Below are 26,251 nucleotides of genomic sequence, written 5' to 3'. Positions count from 1 at the left end.
GCTGCATCCCATAGGTTTTGGTTTGTCGTCTTTTCATTGTCATTTGTTTCTAGGTATTTTTAAACTTCCTCTTTGATTTCTTCAGTGACCTCTTGGTTATTTAGTAGTGTATTGTTTAGCCTCCATGTGTTTGTATTTTTTACAGATTTTTTCTGTAATTGATATTTAGTCTCATAGTGTTGTTCGAAAAGATACTTGATACGATTTCAATTTTCTTAAATTTACCAAGGCTTGATTTGTGACCCAAATATGATCTATACTGGAGAATGTTCCATGAGCACTTGAGAAGAAAGTGTATTCTGTTGTTTTTGGATTGAATGTCCTATAAATATCAATTAAGTCCATCTTGTTTAATGTGTCATTTAAAGCTTGTGTTTCCTTATTTATTTTCATTTTGGTTGATCTGTCCATTGGTGAAAGTGGGGTGTTAAAGTCCCCTACTATGATTGTGTTACTGTCAATTTCCCCTTTTATGGCTGTGAGCATTTGCCGTATGTATTGAGGTGCTCCTATGTTGGGTGCATATTTACAATTGTTATATCGTCTTCTTGGATCATTATGTAGTGTCCTTCTTTGTCTCTTGTAATAGTCTCTATTTTAAAGTCTATTTTGTCTGATATGAGAATTGCTACTCCAGCTTTCTTTTGATTTCCATTTGCATGGAATATCTTTTCCCATCCCCTCACTTTCAGTCTGTATGTGTCCCTAGGTCTGAAGTGGGTCTCTTGTAGACAGCATATATACGGGTCTTATTTTTGTATCCATTCAGCCAGTCTATGTCTTTTGGTTGGAGCATTTAATCCATTTACATTTAAGGTAATTATCGATATGTATGTTCCTATTACCATTTTCTTAATTGTTTTGGGTTTGTTATTGTAGGTCTTTTCCTTCCCTTGTGTTTCCTGCCTAGAGAAGTTCCTTTAGCATTTGTTTTAAAGCTGGTTTGGTGGTGCTGAATTCTCTTAGCTTTTGCTTGTCTGTAAAGGTTTTAATTTCTCCATTGAATCTGAATGAGATCCTTGCTGGGCAGAGTAATGTTGGTTGTAGGTTTTTCCCTTTCATCACTTTAAATATGTCCTGCCACTCCCTTCTGGCTTGTAGAGTTCCTGCTGAAAGATCAGCTATTAACCTAATGGGGAGCCCCTTGTGTGTTACTTGTTGTTTTTTCCTTGCTGCTTTTAATATTTTTTCTTTGTATTTAATTTTTGATAGTTTGATTAATATGTCTTGCCATGTTTCTCCTTGGATTTATCCTGTATGGGACTCTCTGCACTTCCTGGACTTGATTGACTATTTCCTTTCCCATATTAGCAAAGTTTTCAACTATAATCTCTTCAAATATTTTCTCAGTCCCTTTCTTTTTCTCCTTTTCTTCTGGGATCCCTATAATTTGAATGTTGGTGCATTTAATGTTGTACCAAGTGTCTCTGAGACTGTCCTCAATTCTTTTCATTCTTTTTTCTTTATTCTGCTCTGCGGTAGTTATTTCCACTATTTTATCTTCCAGGTCACTTATCCGTTCTTCTGCCTCAGTTATTCTGCTATTGATTCCTTCTAGAGAACTTTTAATTTCATTTACTGTGTTGTTCATCATTGTTTGTTTGCTCTTTGGTTCTTCTAGGTCCTTGTTAAACGTTTCTTGAATTTTCCCCATTCTATTCCCAAGATTTTGGATCATCTTTACTATCATTATTCTGAATTCTTTTTCAGGTAGACTGCCTATTTACTCTTCATTTGTTTGGTCTGGTGGATTTTTACCTTGTTCCTTCATCTGCTGTGTGTTTCTCTGTCTTCTCATTTTGCTTAACTTACTGTGTTTGGGGGTCTCCTTTTTGCAGGCAGCAGGTTCGTAGTTCCTGTTGTTTTTGGTGTCTGCACCCAGTGGCTAAGGTTGGTTCAGTGGGTTGTGTAGGCTTCCTGGTGGAGGGAAGTAGTGCCTGTATTCTGATGGATGAGGCTGGATCTTGTCTTTCTGGTCAGCAGGACTGCGTCCGGTGGTGTGTTTTGGGGTGTCTGTGACCTTATTATGATTTTAGGCAACCTCTCTGCTAATGGATGGGGTTGTGTTCCTGTCTTTCTAGTTGTCTGGCATAAGGTGTCCAGCACTGTAGCTTGCTGGTCCTTGAGTGGAGCTGGGTCTTAGCGTTGAGATGGTGATCTCTGGGAGAGATTTTGCCTTTTGATATTACTTGAGCCAGGAGGTCTCTGGTGGACCAATGTCCTGAACTTGGCTCTCCCACCTCAGAGGCACAGGCCTGACACCCGGCCAGAGCACCAAGACCTTGTCAGCCACATGGCTCATAAGAAAAGGGAGAAAAAAAGAAAGAAAGACAGAAAAAGAAAATATAGTTATTAAAATAAAAAATTATTAAAAATTAATAAAAAAAAAGAAGAGGGCAACCAAACAAATCCACCAATGATAACTGTAAGGCCAACTGGTCCGAGGCAGGGGAACGCAATCAGATACACAGGTTGCATCAGACCGAAACTTTCCGGACCACCCAGTTCCAGAAACTGACCTGGAGACTTTCCACCCGGCCCAGCCTTCCCGCCTTTTGAGGGGTGGGACTAACGGTCCCAAGACTGATGCAACCGGCACCGGATATTGCCACGATACCCGAAGAGACCACCAAATAAGGAATAACCTGCGCCCTCCCGGATTCACCACACCCCTTTCCCTTCTTCCCCTATAAATTTTGTTCGCGCCCACACCCGGGTGCGACTTCTCTGGCCCCTTTTTCTCGGACCGGTGAACCTCGCCTGGGAGTGTTCCCAAATAAAGCTTGTTTAAGCTCTCCTCCGTTTCTTGGTGCCGTTCCTTACAATAACAAGCGCTAAAAACTGTACTAAAAAAAAAAAAGACAGAACCCTAGGACATATGGTAAAAGCAAAGCTATACAGACAATCACACAGAGAAGCATACACATACACACTCAGAAAAAGAGAAAAAGGAAAAATATATATATCTTTTGGGAAGTCTGAGGTCTTCCACCAGCGTTTAGTAGGTGTTCTGTAGGAGTTGTTCCACATGTAGGTATATTTCTTATGTATTTGTGGGGAGGAAGGTCATCTCCACGTCTTACTCCTCTGCCATCTTGAAGATCTCCAATCTCTCCTGTGAGTTTAAAAAATCATTTGGAGTGGACTATAGAACCATAGAACCAAAGGGAGGCGTAAGAGAATTAACCACCTTTTTTTTGGACTATCAATCATGCTCAGGTGCACATTATCTCATTTAATTTCACAGCAACTTTGTTAGCTATTATCTCCAGAGTTGCACAGCTCGTTTGTAAAATAATAACTAAAAAGAAAAGGTAGAGCAAGGATTCAACTCTGAGTCTGATACACCAATGGTTCCCAAACCTGGGGTGTGCTAAGAATTGACTGGAAGGAACCTTTAAAATAATAGATGCCACGCCCCCGCCCCCCCCCCCCCCCCCGACCTACTAAAATGGAATCTCTACTGATGGAGGAAGGGAAGGGAGAGTTCCTGAAAAGAGAAAAAAATTTTAAAGTTCTTAAACTGATTTTGCAGAGCCAGATTTGGAACCACGGCCTTACTCTATGCTGCCTGACCAAGCCGGGGTTCCTAAACCAGGTGTCAGGCTTCAAGATAACCTTGCAACTTGCTTCAAGATAACCTTGCAAACTCAAACTCCAAAATTCCTCATTACACTGTCTTGGCCCTAAACGCCTGCTCTTTTCAAAATCAAGACTACCAAGACTCTAAAATGCCACGGGAAGGAGAGTGGCACTTTCCTGTGTACGGAGTACTGGGGGTGGGGGTGGTGGAATGCAGCCAAGCTCAGACTGGCTGACACTAGGCCAAAAACGAGCTGAAGCTAATAAACTTTGAAGACCAACCACGAAGGGAATTTTTTGTTTCCTTTAATCCATCACGGGGGCCTACTAATTGCACCCCACAGCTGCAACTGATCAATAATGGGGGCCACGTGACCAGGCGCCCTCCACGCCGAAGTCTTCCGCTCTGGTTCGGCTATTAGCCCAAGAGGGACTGGAGGGAAAGCCGGAGCTTTTTATCAAGACTACGCGAGAGAGGGGAGCTCCCCAGGAATCTGAGCCGAGGACGGGGGACAGGACTCCAGCTCGAACGCAGACTCCCCCCGATATAAGAAGGCGGGGAATGCAAAATGGAGAGCAGGTGCGGTTCTGGAAGGCCATAGAGTTGACCCTAGTAGCGCTCTTCCCAAACTCTCACAATTTCTCAGGCGTCCCGCCCCTCAGCGGCCGGCCCTCCGGTTTCCGAGGCGTCGCGCCGGAAGTGACCTCATGGCGGCGGCGTGGGGTCGCGGGCGCTTCCGGCGGCGGCCGCGGTTGTCGGGGTGGATGTGGAGAAGCCCCGTGGTCTCTGGGTCCTGCGGTGTTTCAGGGCCGTGTTGGTGTGGTGTGCGCAGGAGGCGCAGGCCCGGCGGCGTGGAGGTGGGAGCGAGGGGCAGGCGGGTGACTAGTGGGCGCTCGTGGGAGGGGGCTTCCGGGGTTGCCAGGAGGGTTTGCTTTTAGGCTTCGTGGTTCCAGGCCTTGCAGACCTTTTTAGAGGCGGGCACGAGCTGGGGGCCGCTTCGGGTGCGCAGGGGCCCCATTACTAAGGCTTGCCTCCGGGGTATGGTTTGAGGTGGGAGGCCGAGCGGAGCGGGATTTTAAATAGTAGAGGAATTGTGGGAGGTGTGAGGCATTAGCCGCCTAGCCTCTTAGTTTAGCCTTGCTGATGGTTCCTGCAGCCCGCCCACTCATTGCTCCTTGCTTCAGTTTTCTTTTGCACAATGAAGTACGGTGGCAAGGAAGAGCGCGAGTGCCACATCCATGACTGATAGCTGGAGGACAGAGGTGAACTGGACTCTGAGAGGGAAGGGTGGCTGAGAAATAATGATACCTGCTAGGGTGCAGCTTCTGCTGAATCCTGGGGACTTCCCCTTGATTGTTTACTGCAGTTCGTGTTAAGTCTTAGCTTCTTATTATCGGTAGTCTTTGTGCGATATTAGTTGACTTGATCAGTAATTGACTTGTTGAATGGTTCAAGTTCAAGTGTTTTGGTGTGTGGGAGGCATAGTCTTCACCTGCTTGGCCAGGTGGTTGTCAGTAAACCTCCCAATTCTGGAACTAGGAGTCTTAACAGTCCTCTCCTGTGGTTACAGGTGAGGAACTCGAGACCCAGAATGGTTTTTGTTCTCTTCCCTAGCCACAGGCTAAACTGATTTCAGTCTGCGATCTGTCTCAATCCCATCAAAACGTAAGTGACTGTCCCTGAGCAGGTCACTGTTTCAACTGGAAACCTCAGATGGATTCTAGGCTTTTTTTTATGAATGGCAGATAAAGGGTACTGAACACAGAATTCCTATATTTTGGTTTCTCTGTATAAAACGGAGATGGTTACAAATAACATAACAAAAAAATTTTCTTTTTGAATTTTATTTTATACACCAGGTTCTTATTAGTTATCTATTTTATACATATTAGTGTATGTATGTCAATCCCAATCTCCCAGTTCATCCCCCCCCCCCCACCCAATAACATAACTTTTTAATTGCTAAGAAGTTTCTGGTGGAGCTTTCTTGAGGGGTCAGGGCTGTGGGACTAGCAGAGTATCTCGCAAACTTTTTGACCTGTGACCCACAGTTAATGTATTTTAGATGCTGACCCTGTGTGACCCCTGCATGCACAGAGTGTGTACACACACAGGAAACAAAAGTTTACCCTTTCTATATACGATGCCCTCTGACATTTTCTATTTCATTAAAAGAAAAAAAAAGTTGATTGCAACTCACTAAATTGACTCTGACCTTCTAAAGACCTGTAGTTTGAAAAACATTGGACTAGAAAATGTTTAATTAAGATTCTTGAGATTCCTGAGATTCTGTAAGTAATGCAAGGTGGAAAATATATCATTTTTCTCTTCTTATCAACCAGAGGAGCAGGGTTACTAGAGTTCTTCACCAGAACAACAGGACAGGACATTCATATCGGTATCTCAAAGGAGGGCAGTATCCATAGTGATAATGTGTCCGAATTTTGGCAAGGTGTTTGAGTCTTTTCCGATGACCTGGTGGGTGAGATGGGGGGGGATTTGCCATATAGTGGTAAAATTAGATGACATCATGACTTTGAGCATCTATGTCTGTAGGGATTTGATTTGTGGGCACAACTTACAGCTGGGCTTTTGGTGATCAGTGTTGAGGCTCTGTCACTTTCTTTATACACAGTGTGTATTTGAAGGCTTATCTAGAGAGTGTGCTTATCAATTTGTTGCCTTTATGAAGTGAAGAGAGAAAGTATCATCTGGGTATTCTCAAGATTTGCCCAGTGCAGTCTAATGAAATGGAAGGGTCATCAGAAATTTAAGTAGTTTAAATATTTAATTTTAAATAGTTTAGGATGTAAATTATTTTTTTTTCTTTTTAAAACTTATTTATTTATGGCTGTGTTGGGTCTTTGTTGCTGTGCGTGGGCTTTCTCTAGTTGTGGCGAGTGGGGGCTACTCTTCGTTGTGGTGTGTGGGCTTCTCATTGTGGGGGCTTCTCATTGTGGTGGCTTCTCATTGTGGAGCATGGGCTCTAGGCACGCGGGCTTCAGTAGTTATGACACATGGACTCAGTAGTTGTGGCTTGCAGGCTCTAGAGTGCAGGCTCAGGAGTTGTGGCGTACAGGCTTAGTGCTCTGTGGCATGTGGGATCTTCCCGGACCAGGGATCGAACCCAGCATTGGCAGGCAGATTCTTAACCACTGCACCACCAGTGAAGTCCCTAGGATGTAATTTCTGACAGGTTGTAAATATTGACTTTTTAAAAATAAATACAAAGTTTCTAAATGTAATAGCAAGTTGATGTTTTTAAAATATACAGATATATTTATTTTTTTTAAATATTTATTTATTTGGCTGTGCTGGGTCTTAGTTGCGGCACGCAGGATCTTCATTGCGGCATGCATGATCTTTAGTTGTGGCATGTGGACTCTTGGTTGTGGCATGCGGGATCTAGTTCCCTGACCAGGGATCAAACCCGGGCCCCCTGCATTGGGAGCGTGGAGTCTTAACCACTAGACCACCAGGGAAGTCCTCAGATAACCTTTTTTTATATTAAAAAAGCCCTCTAGGATATGGATATGTATAAATGGTGTCTTACATTACTTGATTTTCAGATGTTAAGCCAATCTTGTGTTCCTGGAATGAATCCCATTGAGTCGTGGTGTATAATACTTTTTATATGTTGCTGAATTCAGTTTGCTAGTATTAAGAATTTTTGTTGCATAGCACAGGGATATCAACTCGGTGCTTTGTGACCTCCTGGAGGGGTGGGATAGGGAGGGTGGGAGGGAGGAAGATGCAAGACGGAAAAGATATGGGAACATATGTATATGTATAACTGATTCACTTTGTTATAAAGCAGAAACTAACACACCATTGTAAAGCAATTATACCCCAATAAAGATGTTAAAAAAAAAAAGAATTTTTGTGAACATCTCTATGTTCATGAGGGATATTGGTCTGAAGTTTCCTTTTCTTATGATATCTTTGGCTGGCCTTAGTATTAGAGTAAAATTACCCTCATAAAGTGAGTTGGGCAATGTTCCTCTTCTTCTATTTTCTAAAAGAGTTTATGTAGAATTGTTAATTATTTATTTCTATGTGTTTTATAGAATTTACCAGTGAAGTCCTCTGGGCCTGGGCTTTTCTTTGTAGGAAGATTTGGAATTACTAAATCAGTGTTTTTACTTGGTATAGGTCTACCGGATTTTCTATTACTTTTTGAGTCAGTTTTGGTAATTATATCCTTCTGGGAATGTCCATTTCATATTTTCCTTTTCCTTTTTGAACTTGTATCCATTCTATTTATCCCACAGAATTTTATCCTAAAACAGGAGTCAGCAAAGTTTTTCTGCAAAGGACCTGGTGGTAGGCTTTGTGGGCCATGTGGTCTCTGTCAGTACTGCTAAGTTCTCCCATTGTAGTGCAAAAACAGCCACAGACCATAAGCAAACAGCTGTGTGGGGTTGTGTTCCAATACAACTTTATTGGTAGTGGGCCAGATTTGGTACGTGGGCCGTAGTTTTCTGACCCCTGTTTTAAAATAATAAATTTGATGCCTGAAAACCTTATTTGATAATCCAGTTATCTAGGCAGATCAGGTTTATGAAAGAGTAAGGTGGAAATGGATTCCCTTGCTTGCATATCTTTGTGTACCCCTAAGGATATGTGTATTCCAATTTGTAGTTTTGTTCAGGTGTGATGGGAGGGGCCCTCACAGTATGATTTTCTAGGACCATAACTCGAATCCCCTATCTGGCCAGTATTCTTTCTGTGAAAAGGAGGTATCTGAGGGACTTCCCTTGGTGGTCCAGTGGTTAAGACTCTGCGCTTCCACTGCAGGGGGCACAGGTTTGATCCCTGGTCAGGGAACTAAGATGCTGCATGCTGCGCCCCCCCCCAAAAAAAACAGAGACATTTGAAATAAAATTTGTTGTATCGTAGAAATTGTATAGATTATTTCATTTAATCTTCACAATGGTTCTGTGAGGTGGTGGTATAATTGGCATACAGTTGACGCTTGAACTATTGGGCCACCAACCCTCTGCAAAGTTGAAAATTCGAGTATAATCTATAGTTGGCCCTCCATATACCTGGTTCTTCTGTATCTGCGGTTCTGCATCTCAGATTCAACCAACCGCCCATCGTGTAGTACTGTAGTATTTAGTAAAGAAAATTGGCGTTTAAGTGGCCTTGTGCCATTCAAGCCCATGTTGTTCAGGGTCAACTGTAATTCCCATTTTATAGTTGAGACGATTGAGACTCAGATTAGGATAATTTGCTTGTAATTCTGGCCTGTAATGTCTGACTTCAGAAGTCCGTGCCCTTTTCACTATGTTGCCTTTTGTGGAAGATAGGGGCCTAGTACTAGGGTTGTACTAGATGTTTTCTTTTCAGATCTCTGCCATTCCCAAGCTTTTGATTCTACAAACACCTTTCTACATAGATGTGTGGAAAAATACCTAGTTTTTCAGAAATCCATAACTAACCACTCATCCGTAACTGTTGATTTAATTGTCCTTAGCAGACCAAGGGATTGCTTCTTGGATCTGAGTGCTGTGAGTTCTGTGTGATGTGGCAGATGAGATGGAAGTTTGTAGGTCTGTTATGGGCAAGTTGTCTTTGAATCATTTTGGCAACTACCTCAGTTGCATAATGGGTGGAAGACCATTTAGGTCTACCTGACTTATGTTACAAGAGAAATGATTCAGTAAAGTCTCATAGTGTGGCATTCGGTAGTCTGGAAATCCTGATAGCATTTGAGCAAAATCATCCCATATCTACTTCTGTGTGTGGTATGCCCAGCATAAATGGGTACATTTGTCCACCACAAAGACATATACAAAAATGTTTAATTTTTTATTCATAATAGCCCCCAAACTGGAAATAATCCAACTGTCTATCAGCAGTAGAATGGATAAATATACTGAGGCATAGTTATATAATAGAATACTACATGGTGATGAATCTCACAGATGTAATATTGAGCAAAAGAATCCAGACACTTTAAAAGAGAACCTTTATGATTCCATTTGTATGAAGTTCAAAAACAGGCTAAATGAATCTTTTGTGGTAGATATCAGAATAATGGCTGCCTTTGTGGGAACACAGTGGAATCTTCTGGAGTGTTCAAAATATTGTGTCTTGATTGAGTGGTGGTTATTTGGGTAAATTAATATGTAAAAATTCATTGAGCTGTAAACTTAAAATATGTAGACTTACTATCTGTGTAATACCATGATAGAAAAGTAGAAGATAAAAAACAAAGATTGGTCTGCTTGGGAATTCCCTGGTGGTCCAGTGGTTAGGACTCTGCACTTTAACTGCTGAGGGCGAGGATTCGATCACTGGTCCGGTCACTAAAAATCCGCAAGCCACGCAGTGTGTCCAAAAAAAGAAAAAGATTGGTCTGTTTGTAGCTCCTAGATCATCTTCAGTGGTAGCTCTTCTTTTGACATGAAGGTGTTAGCCCTGTAATTGATGAAGCCTCCTCGCTTAGTGTGTTCATCTGATTAGAAACCCAGATGTTGGCATTCCACTTGTTTTATTTATTTGTTTATATATTCAATTAATTTTTGGCTGTGTTGGGCCTTCACTGCAGAATGCGGGCCTTCTCTAGCTGTGGCAAGCAGGGGCCACTCTTTGCTGCGGTGTGCGAGCTTCTCATTGCAGTGGCCTCTCCCGTTGTGGAGTATGGGCTCTAGGCACGCAAGCTCAGTAGTTGTGGCGCACGGGCCTAGTAGCTCCGTGGCACGTGGTATCTTCCCAGACCAGGGCTCAAACCTGTGTCCCCTGTGTTGGCAGGCAGATTCCCAACCACTGCGCCACCAGGGAAGCCCCTCCACTTGTTTTAGATTTACTGTTTTCATTTAATAAAGGAATTTTCTTTAAAACTATTAAAATTCTATTTAGTTATTATTAACATAATATAAACTTGAATGTTTAATATCAGTGTCTTAAAGATATATGTTGAATGAAGAAGTAAAGAGTCTTTTCACATCTGATTAATTTCTGGTATTTCTAAAATTCTTATTACAGCTCTTCATTCTGCATCTATCTAAAATAAGCATCAGGGACTTCCCTGGCGGTCCAGTGGTTAAGAATCCGCACTTCCACTGCAGCGGGCACGGGTTTGATCCCTGGTGGGGGAACTAAGATCTGGCATGCTGTGAGGTGCGGCCAAAAAAAAGAAAAAGGCAAAAATAAAATAAGCATCAGAGTAGGATTATGATGGAATATAGATGATAGGAAAGGAACTACATACTTTTGAGACATTAAGTAGACAAAGGCCAATCAGGAAGGGGAAAATAAGCATAAAACATGTGTTTTATGTGCCTTTTACCATCATCAGTGTTGAAATTGTGTTGCATTAGAAGTTCACCTGATCTCTTAAATTCTTTGAGATATATTGATAGCTGTTGCAACTCAGTGATGGGTATGTGGGGATCATTATGCTGTTCTGTCTATGTTTGGATATGTTTGAAATTTTCTATAATAAAATGTAAAAAAAAATTGATGGATGAGCCTGCTAATGTATTGTTTCTTTTATTTTCTGTTCTGTCAACACAGTTTTGTGATACTTGCTCAGTTAAATACTACAGAACTACCTGAGTTTGTCTTTAGGTTTTTGTATTTCTAATGAGACATACTTTTTTTTTTAACCACAGGAGTGCCTTTTTTGCTCCTTTAAATATATATATATATATATATATATATATATATATATAGCTATTTTTCCTTTTTTAGACTCTGTTTTCTGTAGGTATATTTCTGAAATTAATATTTGAAAACTGTTTAAAACGCTATTCTATTTCTTTTCTATTTTTCATGGGAAACACTAAGCCAGTGTTTCATTTTATACTTAGTGTTGTATGTTATGTTTATATACTCATCTGCTGTTTGCTGACTTCCTTCTGTGTGTAGGGCAGTGTTAGATTTCATATCTTACATAGGATTTTGCATAGGATATGCTTAGGGATATTGTATTTTTAGAACCATTTCCAAGGAGAGCCAAGGCATTTAAATCTAGAGTATTTAGATACTCTAGATTTTGAGTGATTAACCTCTGTCAGATTTATTATATCTAATTCATTCATTGATTGGATTAATATTTATTGAGTTCCTCTTCCATTCTAGGCAGAACAAAACAGACAAGGTCCCTTGCCCTGGTGGAGCTTACATTCTAGTGGGGTAACACATGCAACATAAACAAATAAAATAATTCATATGGTGAGTCATTTTGGAATCATAACAGAAAGTGTTGGAGAGTGATGGGGAGTAGCTGCATTAAATTGGATAGCCAGGGAAGGCCTCTTTGGGGTGGTGACATTTTAGCAGATACCAGAAAGAAAAGATAGAACTAGCTGTTCACAGAGCTGGGGCAAGAGTGTTCTGAGAATACCTGGTGCAAAGTTTTGGAGGGAACAAACTTGGTATGTTTGAGGAAGAGTAAGAAGGTTAGTGTGTCTGGAGAACAGGGGGAAGGGAGTGGTGAGAGATGAAGCTGTCTGTAGAGGTTAGCAGAAATCAGATCATGTAGGGCCTACAGTCCATGGAAAGGAAGTTATTAAGCAGAATCATGACAAGTGATTTACATTTTAAAATTTGCTCTGGCTGCTTTGTAGAGAAAGAATTGGAGGGGCAGAAGTGGAAGCAGAGATACTAGTTAGAGGTTTCCTGTAATTACGAGATGATGGTGACTTGGACTAGGAAGGTGGTAGTGGAGCTGGAGAGAAATAGACCTATCTTTGAGGTGGTGACAATAGGATTTGTTGATGAATTGAAAGTATGGGATGAAGGACAAGAAAGGAATCAAGGATGACTTCTGACTCTTTTTTATTTCTTTTTTTGCCTAAGCAGTGTAGTGGATATTGGTGCCATTTATTAAGATGGGAAAAGCTTGGGAAGGAACAAATTGGGGGATGTTGAGTGTGGGGCTAAAGAAATCAAAAATTCTATTTTGGGCATTTATGAGATGCCTGACAGACATCTTTGTAGGAACTGTCCAATGTGTGAGTTTTCATCTTTACGTTTATGGAAAACCTTGCTAGGAAGTTAATCTTACTGGAGGAATGGCTAAATATTCTGTGGCATTATATAGTGCTTATGTTGGCTACATATACTTTTCCTCCTTTTTTATTGAGATATGGTTTACATACAATAAAAATGCACAGACGTTAAATGCCCAATTCAGTGAGTTTTGATAGATGTGTACATCCTTGTAACTACTGCATCAGTAAAAACATAGAACATTTTCATTTCAGGAGGCACAGAAAGAGGCCTCTGTGCCTCTTTCTAGTCAGTTTTCCACCCTATAGGCAAACACGTTTGATTTTTCTCACTATAAAGTAGTGCATCTTGTAGAAATTCTTATAAATAGACTCATATAAATGTATCTGTATGACTTCTTTCAGTTTTTGAAAATCATCTGTGTTGTAGCATAAGTAATTTGTTCCTTTTTATTGTCCAGTAGTGTTCTGTTGTATAATTACACCATCATTTGTTTCCTCTCTTCTCCTTGTTTCCAGTTTTCGGATATTGTGATAATGTACTTTGTACATGTGTGTACAAGTCTTTTTGTGAATATATGTTTTTATTTCTCCTGTGTAAATCCTAGGAATGAAGTTTTGGATCACAGGTGTGTGTTTAATATTGTAAAAAACTGCCAAACTTTTCCTAAGTGCTTGTATCATTTTACACGGTCAGCAGTGTAAGAGAGTTCCAGTTGCTTCACATTGTCATACACATTTGGTGCTTTCAATTTTGATCCATACTAGTGGGTGTAGTATCCTCTGTTGGTTTTTTCCCAATTTAATTTTTTTTTATTGTGGTGAAGTATACATAAAATTTATCATTTTAACCATTTTTAAGTGTACAGTTCAGTGACATTAGGTGCACTCACATTGTTATGCAACCATCACCATCATCTGTCTCTAGAACTTTTTCATCATACCTAACTGAAACTCTGTTCCCATTAAATAGTAACACCCCGTTTCCTGCTCCCCCAACCCCTGGCAAACACTGTTCTACTTTCTGTCTCTGTGAGTTTGACTATTCTAAATTCTTCATAAAAGTGGAATCATACAAGATTTGTCCTTTTGTGTCTTATTTCACTTAGTATAATGTCTTCAAGGTTTATCTGTGTTGTAACAGATATCAGAACTAACTTCCTTTTTAAGACTGAATGATATTCCATTTTACGTGTATAGCGTGTTTTGTTTATCCATTGGTCCATCATGGATGTTTGGGTTGTCTCGTGTGTGTGTGTGTGTGTGTGTGTGTGTGTGTTTAATATTTATTTATTTGGCTGCACCAGGTCTTAGTTGTGGCACGCGGGATCTTCATTGCCACGTGCGGGATCTTTAGTTGTGGCTTACGGGATCTTTAGGTGCGGTGTGCGGGAGATCTAGTTTCCTGACCAGGGATCGAACCCAGGTCCCCTGCATTGGGAACACGGAATCTTAACCACTGGACCAGGGAAGTCCCTCATTATATTTTAATTTACATTTCTCTGATAATTAATGATAATTGAACAGCTTTTCATATGTTTATTGGCTATTCATATAACTTCTTTTGCCTACTTTTAAAAAAATGTGGTGTTTCCTTTTTATTCCTGATTTGTAAGCATTCCTTATATATTCTGGATACAAGTTCTTTATCAGATATATCTATTGTGAATATGTTCTCCTTGACTGTGACTTACCTTTTCTTTTTTTTCTTTTCTTGTTTTGGGGTGATTGTAACAGAAGAGGGCAGAAACATCTTTTTGCCATCATAAATTTGAGAGTTTTCTTGAAATGCTTGGCTGCCAGGGAGGTAGCCTTCATTGGAATGATTTTGAGATGGGGCTAGATTATATGGAATACCTTCCTAAATATTTTATTACAGTACCTTTGTTTTAAATTTATGACTGTCTTAACCCATCCAGAGAATGATTTGGTTTGGAAAAAAGTGGAAAATAATTTGGTTTGAAAAAAAGAGTTTTCTGCTCTGGAGTATTGTAATGAAAGCTAGATGGCTTTACCTTTTGACTGACTGAGGCTCTATCCTGAGAAAATTATTTAAGACAAGCACTGAATGAAATTGATCATTGCTGCACTAACTATAATTGTGAAAAATGGAATTATCTAAATGCCCATTGAGAAAAAAACTGTGATATGTGAATGCAGTTTAATATGTACAGCATGCAAAATATGCCATTGTACTAAGAAGCTGCCTTTATGCTCTGGTTACAAGTATGTAAAATATCCATTATAATCTCTCTGTTGTAAATTCCCCATCTGTAAAATGGAATAGTAAGGTAGCTGCCTCATAGGGTTGTCATGATGATTGAAGGAAAGAATGCCCCTAAAGTTTTAGCTCGTTCCTGAGACATAGTAAGTGTGCAATAAATGCTAGCTGCTGCTGCTCTTACACAATATGATGGTATGTGTATAAAGGCTGTGGGATTATGTGTGTTCCATTCACCTTTTGTTTTCTTAATGGTGATTCCCCCCCCTTTCTGTTACCTACTATATTAAATCATCACCAAATTTAAACCATCACCTATATAGGTTTTGAATCTGTCATCTTCTTTCCATCTTCATTGCTTCTGCCTATGCCAGCTTACCGCCATCTCTTAAATGGGCTGCTCTAGTTGCCTCCCAGCTGGTCTCCTGCATCTTTTTTTACCTCTTCCAACTTGTATTCTTTAATGATGACTCATATATATCCAGTTGTTCTAGCACCGTTTCCTGAAAAATACTTTTTGATTTTTCCATTGATTTATCTTGGTACCTTGATCAGAAGTCAGTTGACCATGTGTGTGTAGGTCTATTTCTGGACTCTGTTCTGTTGATCTAGTTGTCTGTCCTCGCACCAATACCACACTGATTTTCTATAGCTTTATAGTAAAACTTGAAAGAAGACAGTGTAAAACAACTACCTCTGTTTTTCTTTTATATGATTATTTTGGCTACTCTAAGTATTTTGCATTTCCATATAGATTTTAGGACCAGTTTTTCAGTTTCTCCAAAAAGGCCAGCTGGGATTTTTATTAATATTTGTATTTGATCCACAGATCAACTTGGGGAGAATTGACAACTTTAAGCTCTTCAGTCTGTGAATGTGGTACATCTCTCCATTTATTTAGATCTTCTTTTAATTTTTCTCAGCAGTCTTTCAGTTTTTATCATAGAGGTCCTGCCCATTTTTCATTAGATTTATTCCTAAGTATTTTGGTTTTTAATACTATTATAAATAGTATTTTAAAATTTCATTTTCAGTTGTTTGTTGCTATTATATAAAATACCGTTGTTTATTTTATATTGAGCATGTATCCTGTGATCTTGCTAAAGTCATACTAGTAGGATTTGCGGGGGGGGTACATTCCTCAGGGTTTTCTACATGCACAGTCAATAATACAGCTTACAAATAAAGATAACTTTACATCTTCCTTTCCAATATTTATGCTTTTTATTTCTTTTTCTTTTTTTATTTCACTGGCTAGGACCTAAATATAGTGTTGAATAAGAAGCAGAAGTGGCGAGAGTGGACATTCTTGCCTTGTCCCAGTCTTGCGGGGGAAAGAATTCATTGTTTCACCATTAGTATGATGTTAGCTTTAATTGTTTTGTAGATGCCACTGCCCCTTTTTTATATCATGGATGGATGTTGAATTTTGTCAGATTATCTTTCTACATGTATTGACATGACCATCCATGATTTCCCATTTACTTTGTTAATGTGGTAGAAGACGCTGATTTTTTAAAAAAATTGACCTTTTTATTTGAGGTAACTGTAGATTCATATGCACTTGTAAGAAATAATAGAAATTCCATATACCCTACCTGTTTTTCCCCATTGGTGACGTCTTGCAAAACTATAGTACAATATCACTACCAGGATATTGACATTGATATGGTCAAATATAGAATGTTTCCATTACTACAAGGATCCCTCATGTTGCTCATTTATAGTCATCCCTGTTTTCTTCCTGCCTCCCAGCACTTCCCTCACCCCTGGGAACCACTAATCTCTTCTCCATTTCTATAGTTTGTTCTTTCAAGAATATTACACAAATGGAATCATACAGGATGTAATCTTTTGGGGTTGGATTTTTTTCACGTTTTTTCCCTGGCATGAATATACCACAGTTTGTTTCACTATTCACACATGGAAGGTCATCTAGGCTGTTCCAGTTTGAGGCTTTAGGAGTAAACCTGATATGAACATTCATGTACAGGTTTTCATGTGAACTTAAGTCTTCCTTTCTCTGAGATAAATGACCAGTCGTGCAGTTGCTGGGTCACGTAGGAGTTGCATGTTTAGATTTTTTATAAATTGCCAAATTGTTTTCCAGAATGGCTGCACCATTTAGTAGTCCTGTCAGCAATGTGTGAGTGTATGAGTAAACCAGTTTTTCCACATCCTTGCTCGCACTTGGTGTTACTGTTTTTCATTTTAGCCATTCTGGTGGATATGTAGTGATATCTCATTGTGGTTTTAGTTTGTATTTCCCTAATGGTTAATGATGTTGAATATCTTTTCATATATTTATTTACCATCCGTATATCTTCTTTGTTGAAACGTCATTTTGTGTCTTTTACCCATTATGGATTGGATTGTTTGGGGTTTTTTTTACCATTGAGTTTTGAGAGTTCTTTTTTTTAAAATGTTTATTTATTTATTTATTTGGCTGTGCCGGGTCTTAGTTGTGGCACATGGGATCTTTGTTGCAGCATGCGGGATCTTTAGTTGCAGCACGCAGGATATTTAGTTGCGGCATGCAGGATTTTTAGTTGTGGCATGTGGGATCTTTAGTTGCAGCATGAGGGATCTTTAGTTGCAGCATGCGAACTCTTAGTTGTGGCATGTGGGATCTAGTTCCCTGACTAGGGATCGAACCCGGGCCCCCTGCATTGGGAACACGGAGTCTTAGCCACTGGACCATCAGGGAAGTCCTGAGAGTTCTTTATATATTCTAGATACTAGTCATTTGTCCTTGTCAGATAATGCAGTTTGCAAATATTTTCTGCCAGTCTGTAACTTGTCTTTTTTATCCTCCTAACAAGGATCCTCTTGCAGAGCAAAAGTTTTTAATTTTCAAGAAGTCCATCTGATCAGTTTCTCTTTTAATGGATCAAGTTTAAGAACTTTTTGCCTTACCCTAGATCCTGAAGGCTTCTCTTCTGCTTTTCCTAAAAGTTTTATAGTTTGACATTTTACATTTAAGTCCATGACCCATTTTGAGTAAATGTATATATAAATTATGAGATTTAGGTCAGTGTTCATTTTCTACTGAAGGATATCCATTTATTCCATCACTGTTCGTTTGTTTTAACAACAAAAGCAAGGTATAATTGTATTCTTTCACTGGAGGATATGAAGCCTGATATAGTTATTAAATTAAGTATCTATGTTATTTTATTTTAAAAAATATTTATGTTCTGCTGCTTGAGTCATCAAAGAAGATTGTTTAATTCTCTTCTGTTGACTTAAAAAATTATTCTTGAATTTTTTTTTTTTTTTAATTTTTTGGCTGCATTGGGTCTTTGCTGTGTGAGGGCTTTCTCTAGTTGTGGCGAGTGGGGGCTACTCTTTGCTGCAGTCTGTGAGCTTCTCGTGTGGTGGCTTCTCTTGTTGCGGAGCATGGGCTCGAGGTGCGTGAGCTCAGTAGTTGTAGCATGCGGGCTTCAGTAGTTGTGGCACGTGGGCTCAGTAGTTGCAGCATCTGGGCTCTAAGGGCTCACAGCCTTCAGTAGTTGTGGCGTGTGGGCTCAGTAGTTGTGGCTCACAGGCTCTAGAGCTCAGGCTCTAGCAGTTGTGGTGAACAGGCTTAGTTGCTCTGCCAGCTGTGGGATCTTCCCCCGTGTCATGTGGGATCTTCCCAGCCCAGGGATTGAACCCGTGTCCCCTGCATTGGCAGGTGGATTCTTAACCACTGCACCACCAGGGAAGTCCCTATTCTTGCTTTTTTTTTTTTTTTTTTTGCGGTACACGGGCCTCTTGCTGCTGTGGCCTCTCCCGTTGCAGAGCACAGGCTCTGGATGTGCAGGCTTAGAGGCCATGGGCCACGGGCCTAGCCGCTCCGCGGCATGTGGGATCTTCCCGGATCGGGGCACAAACCCGTGTCCCCTGCATCGGCAGGCGGATTCTCAACCACTGCGCCACCAAGGAAGCCCTTGAATATTTTATATACTTGTTTTATAGTCTATTTACCTCTATGGAGAATTATAGTAATATGTATTGTTTGTGAGTTGTACCCTGTATGTATGGACATGAATTAAATAAATCTCTTTCTGTGTTTTTGCCTTAATTTTTAATGTTTTTTTTGTTTTTTTTTTTTTTGTTTTTTGTTTTTTTGCGGTACGCGGGCCTCTCACTGTTGTGGCCTCTTCTGTTGCGGAGCACAGGCTCTGCTCCGCGGCATGTGGGATCTTCCCGGACCGGGGCACGAACCTGTGTCCCCTGCATCGGCAGGCGGACTCTCAACCACTGCGCCATCAGGGAAGCCCTTGCCTTAATTTTTTATGACATTTCTGTTGCAACCCTTTTGTTTCTTTTCTCTTTTTTTTGGCCACGTTGGGTCTTTGTTGCTGCACGCAGGCTTTCTCAGTTGCAGCGAGTGGGGGCTACTCTTCATTGTGGTGCACAGGCTTCTCACTGCGGTGGCTTCTCTTGTTGGGGAGTATGGGTTCTAGGCGTGTGGGCTTCAGTAGTTGTGGCTAATGGGCTCTAGAGCGCAGGCTCAGTAGTTGTGGCACATGGGCTCAGTAGCTCTGCGGCATGTGGGATCTTCCCAGACCAGGGCTCAAACCCGTGTCCCCTTCATTGGCAGGTGGATTCTTAACCACTGCGCCACCAGGGAAGCCCAATCATTGGTTTTAAACCTTTCATCTTTTCTAATATAAGCATTTATATTAGAAATAGATAAATATATAAATTTTCCTTCAAACACTATTTTAAGTGCATCCCATAAATGTTGATATGTTATATTTTCATTTTCATTGAGTTTGAACTGTTTTCTGTTTTTTGGCCACGTGGCATGGCGTACAGGATCTTAGTTCCCCGACAAGGGGTCGAACCCACGCCCCCTGCAGTGGAAGCGCAGAGTCTTAACCACTGGACTGCCAGGGAAGTCCCGAATTTGAACTGTTTTCTAACTGCCCTTTTGATTTCTTCTTTGACCCATAGGTTATTTAGAAATGTCTTGCTTAACTTCCACATATTTTGGGATACTTGAAATATCTTATTATCAACTTCAAATTTAATTCTGTTATGGACAAAGAGCATACTCTGTCTGATTTCAGTCCTTTGAAATGAATTGATACTAGTTTAAGGCCCAGCATGTGTTGGTGGACTTGAAAAGAATGTTATTCTGTAGTTAGGTGTAGTGTTCTCTAATGCCTTCAGTCAGCTTTTTTAAAAAAAAATTTTGTCCACAATTTTTCATTGTCATCAGCAAGAGGGTTAGTCTGATATGAGCTACTGTGACATTACCAACATTATTTTTTTATATATTATTTCTCATTTATTCTCTTTGAAAACATTCTGCTGGCAGATATATTAAAATATAATGTTATATGGGCTTCCCTGGTGGCGCAGTGGTTGAGAGTCCGCCTGCCGATGCAGGGGACACGGGTTCGTGCCCCAGTCTGGGAAGATCCCACATGCCACAGAGCTACTGAGCCATGTGCCACAACTACTGAGCCTGCGCTCTAGAGCCCATTAGCCAGCCCATTAGCCAGTGGCCCATTGGCCACTGAGCCTGCGCGTCTGGAGCCTGTGCTCCGCAACGGGAGAGGCCACAACGGTGAGAGGCCCACGTACCGCAAAAAAAAAAAAAAATATATATATATATATATATATATATATATATATATATATATATATATATATATATAATGTTATAAAACAAGTGATAGTTTTTGTGATATGATGTCCAGGTAAATATCCAGTGCATGTGGTTTAAAGCAGTTGTAAGATCTATATATATAATGGTATTGCTTATTCATTACTCCTACTAAAAAAAAAAGCTTTATTTTTTATGCTTTATTACCTCAATTAAGGATATGATAGAATATATATTATTAAGAACACCTGGTACAGACCTGGTATAATGTTTGGTGAATTTTATTAAAGATTTATCTTTTTCTCAAGGTACACTACATTGTTCCTTCTCTCCACGGTGGTCTCACATCTGAAACATGGCTGCGGATTGGCTGGGCAGTATTGTGTCCATCAACTGTGGAGATAGCTTGGGTGTCTATCAGGGAAGAGTATCAGCAGTGGATCAGGTCAGCCAGACCATTTCTCTCACCCGGCCTTTCCACAATGGAGTGAAGTGCCTTGTGCCAGAAGTCACTTTCAGGTGAGTATCCTGATTCTTCCAAATCCAGTCTGGTGATCTGTGGAGCTTGACCTAGGTCTCACTGCCAATATTCTCTTGCATAGGGCTACTTTTGAGTAGAGTCTTATCAGGGGTGAGATTTTGCAATCTTAGATCTTATAGTTCTACTGTTTCAGCAGAGACTTCGTGTCATAATTAGCTTTCAGCTAATGATTCAGGGTTTGTGAAACATTTTTCTTATCTCTGCCAAACATGCAATATTATATTTAAATGCGTCAAATTCAGAATAATATTTCTGGTTTCAGATTTCCTTTCTCAGTTTTGTATTATTTGTGCTTTCTTACATCTAAGGTCTTTATTGATCCCCCCACCCCACCATGTAACTATCTCTCTTTGTAGATTTATATTATGATTTATCTCCAGAGGCACACTGTAGCCAGTAGCTGAAGTTCTTAGCTACAGGAATGTATTTTTCTTAGTGTTTGCTAACAGATCTCAACCTTAGATGTCTCCACATTCCTCTTTTCACAAGTTTGACAGAAACCTCCCTTTCTTATATATATATATATATATATATATATATATATATATATATATATTTTTTTTTTTTAAAAAGAGACTGTCTGGCAAGAGCTTCCTTGACTTCCTAAACAGCATCCACATGTAACCTTTTCTGTAGATGTATCCATTCTTATTGCTTATCTCCTCTGAAGTCTTCATGGAAGAAATATCCTTTGTGTTCAGGGCTAACCTTATCGCACGTATGCTTTATGTGCTATCCTTTTCTATCTCCTTTGAGGCCCTACTCCTTTTCTTTTGTGTCCTCACTTGCAACCTTTATACTGTCTCTTTTCTCTTTGCTTTCTAACATTCCCAGGCCTCCCCCATAGTAAAAACACTCCCCCCGCCCCCCCTACACACACACCTTGCATTTGCCACTAGGTATTGCCCTGTCATTTCCCTTCTCTTTGTACTCATAATTGTTTTCAGAGCAAAATACAGTTGACCCTTGAAAAATGAGGAGGTTAGGGCGCCAACTGCCTGCGCCATCGACAGTCTGGGTATAACTTTACATTTGACCCTCAGTATCCATGGTTCTGTCTCTGCAGATTCAACCAACCATGGATCATGTGGTACTATAGAATGTGTTTAGTGGGAAAAAAAAATCCATGTATAAGTGGACCTGCACAGTTCAAACTGTTGTTCAAGGGTCAACTGTAGTCTGCTTTCATTCCCTTTATGGCCTAGTCCCTCTAGGCCCTCCCTACTCCACCATTGTCTTTTTTCCAACTTTACCATCTTGCTGAAGTAGCTTTTGCCAAGTGCCAAATTCAGTGGAGTGTCTCAATTCTGATCTTATTCAAATGTGTCCTAACTGTTGGAATGGCCTCTTCTTTTAGTTTCTTTGTCACCCTTTGGGTTTTCTTGCCATGTATTCCTCCATTCCTTTATACACCTTCCCCCACCCGACCCCAGATTCCTTTTCTTCTCAGTTTTTAAGATGGGGTTAGTCAAAGTTCTATCTTTGGTTCTTTTCTGAGTCTGTATTCTCTTTAGACAGTCTTATGGGTATCTTCTTACACATTAGTGAGATCCCAAATCTTTAATTTAGACCCATTATGTGAGTTCCATACACTTTAATTTAATTGTCTACTGGTCATTTCCAGGTGGATATCCCACAGAATATCCTAAATTTAAGATTTTCAAAGCTGAGCTCATTATGTTATCTGCAGATTTCTTCCTCCCAAGGTGTACCCTTAATTAGTGACTAACGACACCTTTCACCCAAGTTAGAAGCTTAGGAGTCATAATAAATTCTTTCTCTTGATCCTCATGTTCAGTTAGTTACCAAATTCTGTGGATTCCAAATGTTATTTGGTTCTGTCCTCCCCTCTCTCTTTGCACTGTCACTTGCCCTGTTCATCCCCTCTTATTTCTTGCCTCATCTCCTAACTGGTGACCCTGTGTCTAGTTTCTCCACCTTCCTTACAGCCACCAGGAAAATCCAGTGTGATTATGATCTGATCCCTAATTTCCTCCACAGCCTTAGCTCCTAATGGCCCTCCATAAGCATTCTACTCTTTAGTAACACTGTGACATTTGCAGGTCCTCAAATGGCCCACATTTTCTCAATCTCTGAGCCTTGGCCTAAGATGCCCCTCTCCCTACCATACTCTGCTTGGCCAACTCTTATTTTCCTTCCCCCACCAGACTTAGCTTAAGTGCTTCATCCATCTCTGCCAGAGTCGCATGTATTTTGCTTTGGGGAGCTCTAGTCCCCTGTACATACCTCTGTCATAGTATTTAACACTTTTGATTACCTACTTGAATTTTCTGCTGACTAGACTGTGAGTTCCTTGTGGGCATGTAATGCTTTTTATAGCTATATACCCCACTCCTAGTACAGGGCTTAACATATAGTAAGTACTCTGTGTATACCTATCGGATGAGCAGGTGAGTGAATGAATGAAAAAAAACTATTAAGCAGTCTAGAAATCTAAGATGTTAATGATAGTTTTGTGATAAACAATAGGTCTCTATATTTTTTACTGAAGTATAGTTGATTTACAATGTTGTGCTAATTTCTGCTGTACAGCAGAGTGACTCGGTTATACATATGTATACATTTTTTTTTATATTCTTCTCCATTATGGTCTATCCCAGGACACTGAATATAGTTCCCTGTGCTTTACAGTAGGACCTTGTCCATACATTCTAATAGTTTGTATCTCCTAACCCCAAACTCCCACTCCATCCCTCCCCCTCCCCAACTCCCCTTTAACAGTAGGTCTCTTTAAAGGCCAGTGCTGTGTCAGTTGAATGTCAGTGGCTGAGCCTTGTGTTTAAGTGCTCTACTACCTTTTCTAGGTTTTGCCTCTGATGACTCATTGAAATGCAGCCCTGCAAAGGTGTAGCTGGTTGCTGTTGATCCCAGTTACATCTCTGTTATCACTATTATAGTGTTGAGACTTGGACTCTTTTGTATATTTCAGGGCAGGTGACATAACGGAATTAAAAATTCTGGAGATACCAGGTCCTGGAGAAAACCAACATTTTGGAGACCTTCATCAGACAGAATTAGGCCCCTCTGGTGTTGGGTGCCAAGTAGGTATCAATCAGAATGGCACGGGCAAGTTGGTCAAGAAGCCAGCCTCTTCCAGCAGTGCCCCTCAGAACATCCCTAAGAGGACAGATGTGAAGAGCCAAGATGTTGCAGTCTCTCCCCAGCAGCAGTGCTCAAAGAGCTATGTGGACAGGCACATGGAATCCTTGACTCAGTCCAAAAGTTTCCGTCGTCGGCACAACTCTTGTAAGTTGGATCAAGTTAATATTTCTTCTTAACCTGATGTTTCCTGTCCACTTATCCACTTCTGTTCTTTAAATAAGTCATCTATTACCCTAATAAAAAAAGGATGCTGGCAGAGCTTCGCAAAAATATAGCATGTTTCTTTTCTTCTGGATCTAGTGCCTCAAGATATTAAAGGGAAAGGAAATGAGCTGTTAGAGACTCACACCAGCTCCCTGCCCTCTCCCGCCACTTCCCTTCCTTCTAAAAAAGTCAGTGATCTGCCTAGAGTTCACATAGACAAAAGTGATGTTGTTTTTAATCTGGTGACTGGTGGTAGTAGTGAAGTCTGGGTTGAACCTGCACTAAAGCTGTTCTGGGGATTCTTGAATAACTTCTCTTTTTGTGATTTGACTCCCATCCTCAGAGGAGAGGAAGGGATGGGCCTAGGCATCTCTGTGATCTTACAGTTTCTGACAGATTGACAGTTTTAAATTTGCTGTGTTCACTGTCCCTGCCGGCACACCAAGGAGGGCATACACTGGTGTGTGTTAATGCCCAGTTTTGTTTGGTACTGACAAATTGTTGAATGTCATTTGCTCATTATAGAACCGTAGTTAATTCACAAGAATCAGGTATGCTCTTTAACATATTGAATATTTACTAGAATAAAGTTATAATAGTGAATTATAGAAGATTCACTAGAATCTGTGTGGCCCTTCAGAAGCCAACATTTTTAAGTTTTGAAAATGCCTGATTCTGTGACTAAACTATTGGAATTTTGAGGGAAAAAAAGGTATTTCAAGGCACTTTTCCTTCAGTGCTTCTTAAATAACTATCTGAATTGACAATGATTGAAGATCTGAGACTGAAATTGAGTTGTTAGTTCTTCTGTATCCTTTGAAAAACTGTAGAATTATTGGATACAAAATGACTTTTTCCATTTAGACTTCAACCTTCTGTACTTTGCTTTATTTTCTCTTTAAGAAAAAAAAAACAAAACCTTTTTTCTAAATAAATAGAAAAGGGGCTTCCCTGGTGGCGCAGTGGTTGAGAGTCCGCCTGCCGATGCAGGGGACGCGGGTTCGTGTCCCGGTCCGGGAGGATCCCACATGCCGCGGAGCGGCTGGGCCCGTGAGCCATGGCTGCTGAGCCTGCGCGTCCGGAGCCTGTGCTCTGCAATGGGAGAGGCCACAACAGTGAGAGGCCCGCGTAATGCAAAAAAAAAAAAAGAAAGGTAGAACCAATGTACTGAGCTTCAAAAGTTGATGTACCTGCCCTTTAAAAAAAAAAAAAACGTTTTTTCTTTACCAAAAAATTGACTCTTTGTTAAGTTTGAATGTTCAAGCAGTTTATAATCTCATGTACTTGTAGATAATCTTCATTAGCAATTTGTAAATTACATTTTTCACACATATTTTCCCCTTTATTAACATCTTAACATTACTATGATACATTTGTTACATTTAATGAACCAGTGTTGATACATTAACCAAAGTCTATATTTTATTCAGATTGCCATAGTTTTTACCTCATGTCCTTGTTACAGGCTGTCATCCAGCATACCACATTACATTTAGTAGTCATGTCTTCTCTTGGCTCTGACGGTTTCTCAGACTTTCATTGTTTTTGATAACCTAGACAGTTTTGATGAGCACTGGTCAGCTGTTTTGTAGAATATTCCTCAATTGGTATTTGATGTTTTTCTCATGATTAGACTGGGGTTGTATGCTTTTGGGAGGAAGACCACAGAGAGAAAGTGTCATTTTCATCACATCATATCAAGAGTACGTACTGCCACCATGGTTTATGACTTTTGATGTTGACCTTGATTGCCTGGCTGAGGTAGTGTGTGTCAGAGTTCTCCTCTGAAGTCAGTATGTACAGCCCACACCTAAGGAGTGGAGACTTATGCAGAGTATCTACATAAGTTACTTGGAATTCTTCTGCACCAGAGATTTGTTTCTTCTCTCTCATTTGTTTTTATCATTTATTTTTATCAGTATGGACTTATAAGTATTTATTTTATACTTTGGCTTATAATTCAATACCACTTTATTTTGGTACTCAGATTGTTTCAGCTTTGGACGCTGAGAGC

General features: G+C 40.2%; 1 protein-coding gene across 2 annotated transcripts in view; it reads left to right on the top strand.

Moving 5' to 3' along the window:
- The first annotated feature begins 4,348 nt into the window (after nt 1-4,348).
- EDC3 (enhancer of mRNA decapping 3) overlaps nt 4,349-26,251 on the top strand; it is a 49,506-nt gene continuing 27,603 nt past the window's right edge. Inside the window, exons 1-3 of one of the 2 annotated variants that reach the window (XM_082841410.1) lie at nt 4,349-4,440; nt 20,678-20,888; nt 23,861-24,177. In XM_082841410.1, coding sequence (XP_082697536.1) covers nt 20,725-20,888; nt 23,861-24,177 — 481 coding nt within the window. In that variant the 5' untranslated portion in view covers nt 4,349-4,440; nt 20,678-20,724. Of the gene's footprint in view, nt 4,441-5,111; nt 5,249-20,677; nt 20,889-23,860; nt 24,178-26,251 lie in introns of those variants that run through there. The other variant, XM_082841411.1, reaches the window with a different exon arrangement.

This window comes from Leucopleurus acutus, assembly GCF_964270905.1.
Source record: "Leucopleurus acutus genome assembly, chromosome: 1".
In the NCBI taxonomy this organism is placed as follows: Eukaryota; Metazoa; Chordata; class Mammalia; order Artiodactyla; family Delphinidae; genus Leucopleurus; species Leucopleurus acutus.
This window is presented reverse-complemented; position numbering and strand designations above follow the sequence as displayed.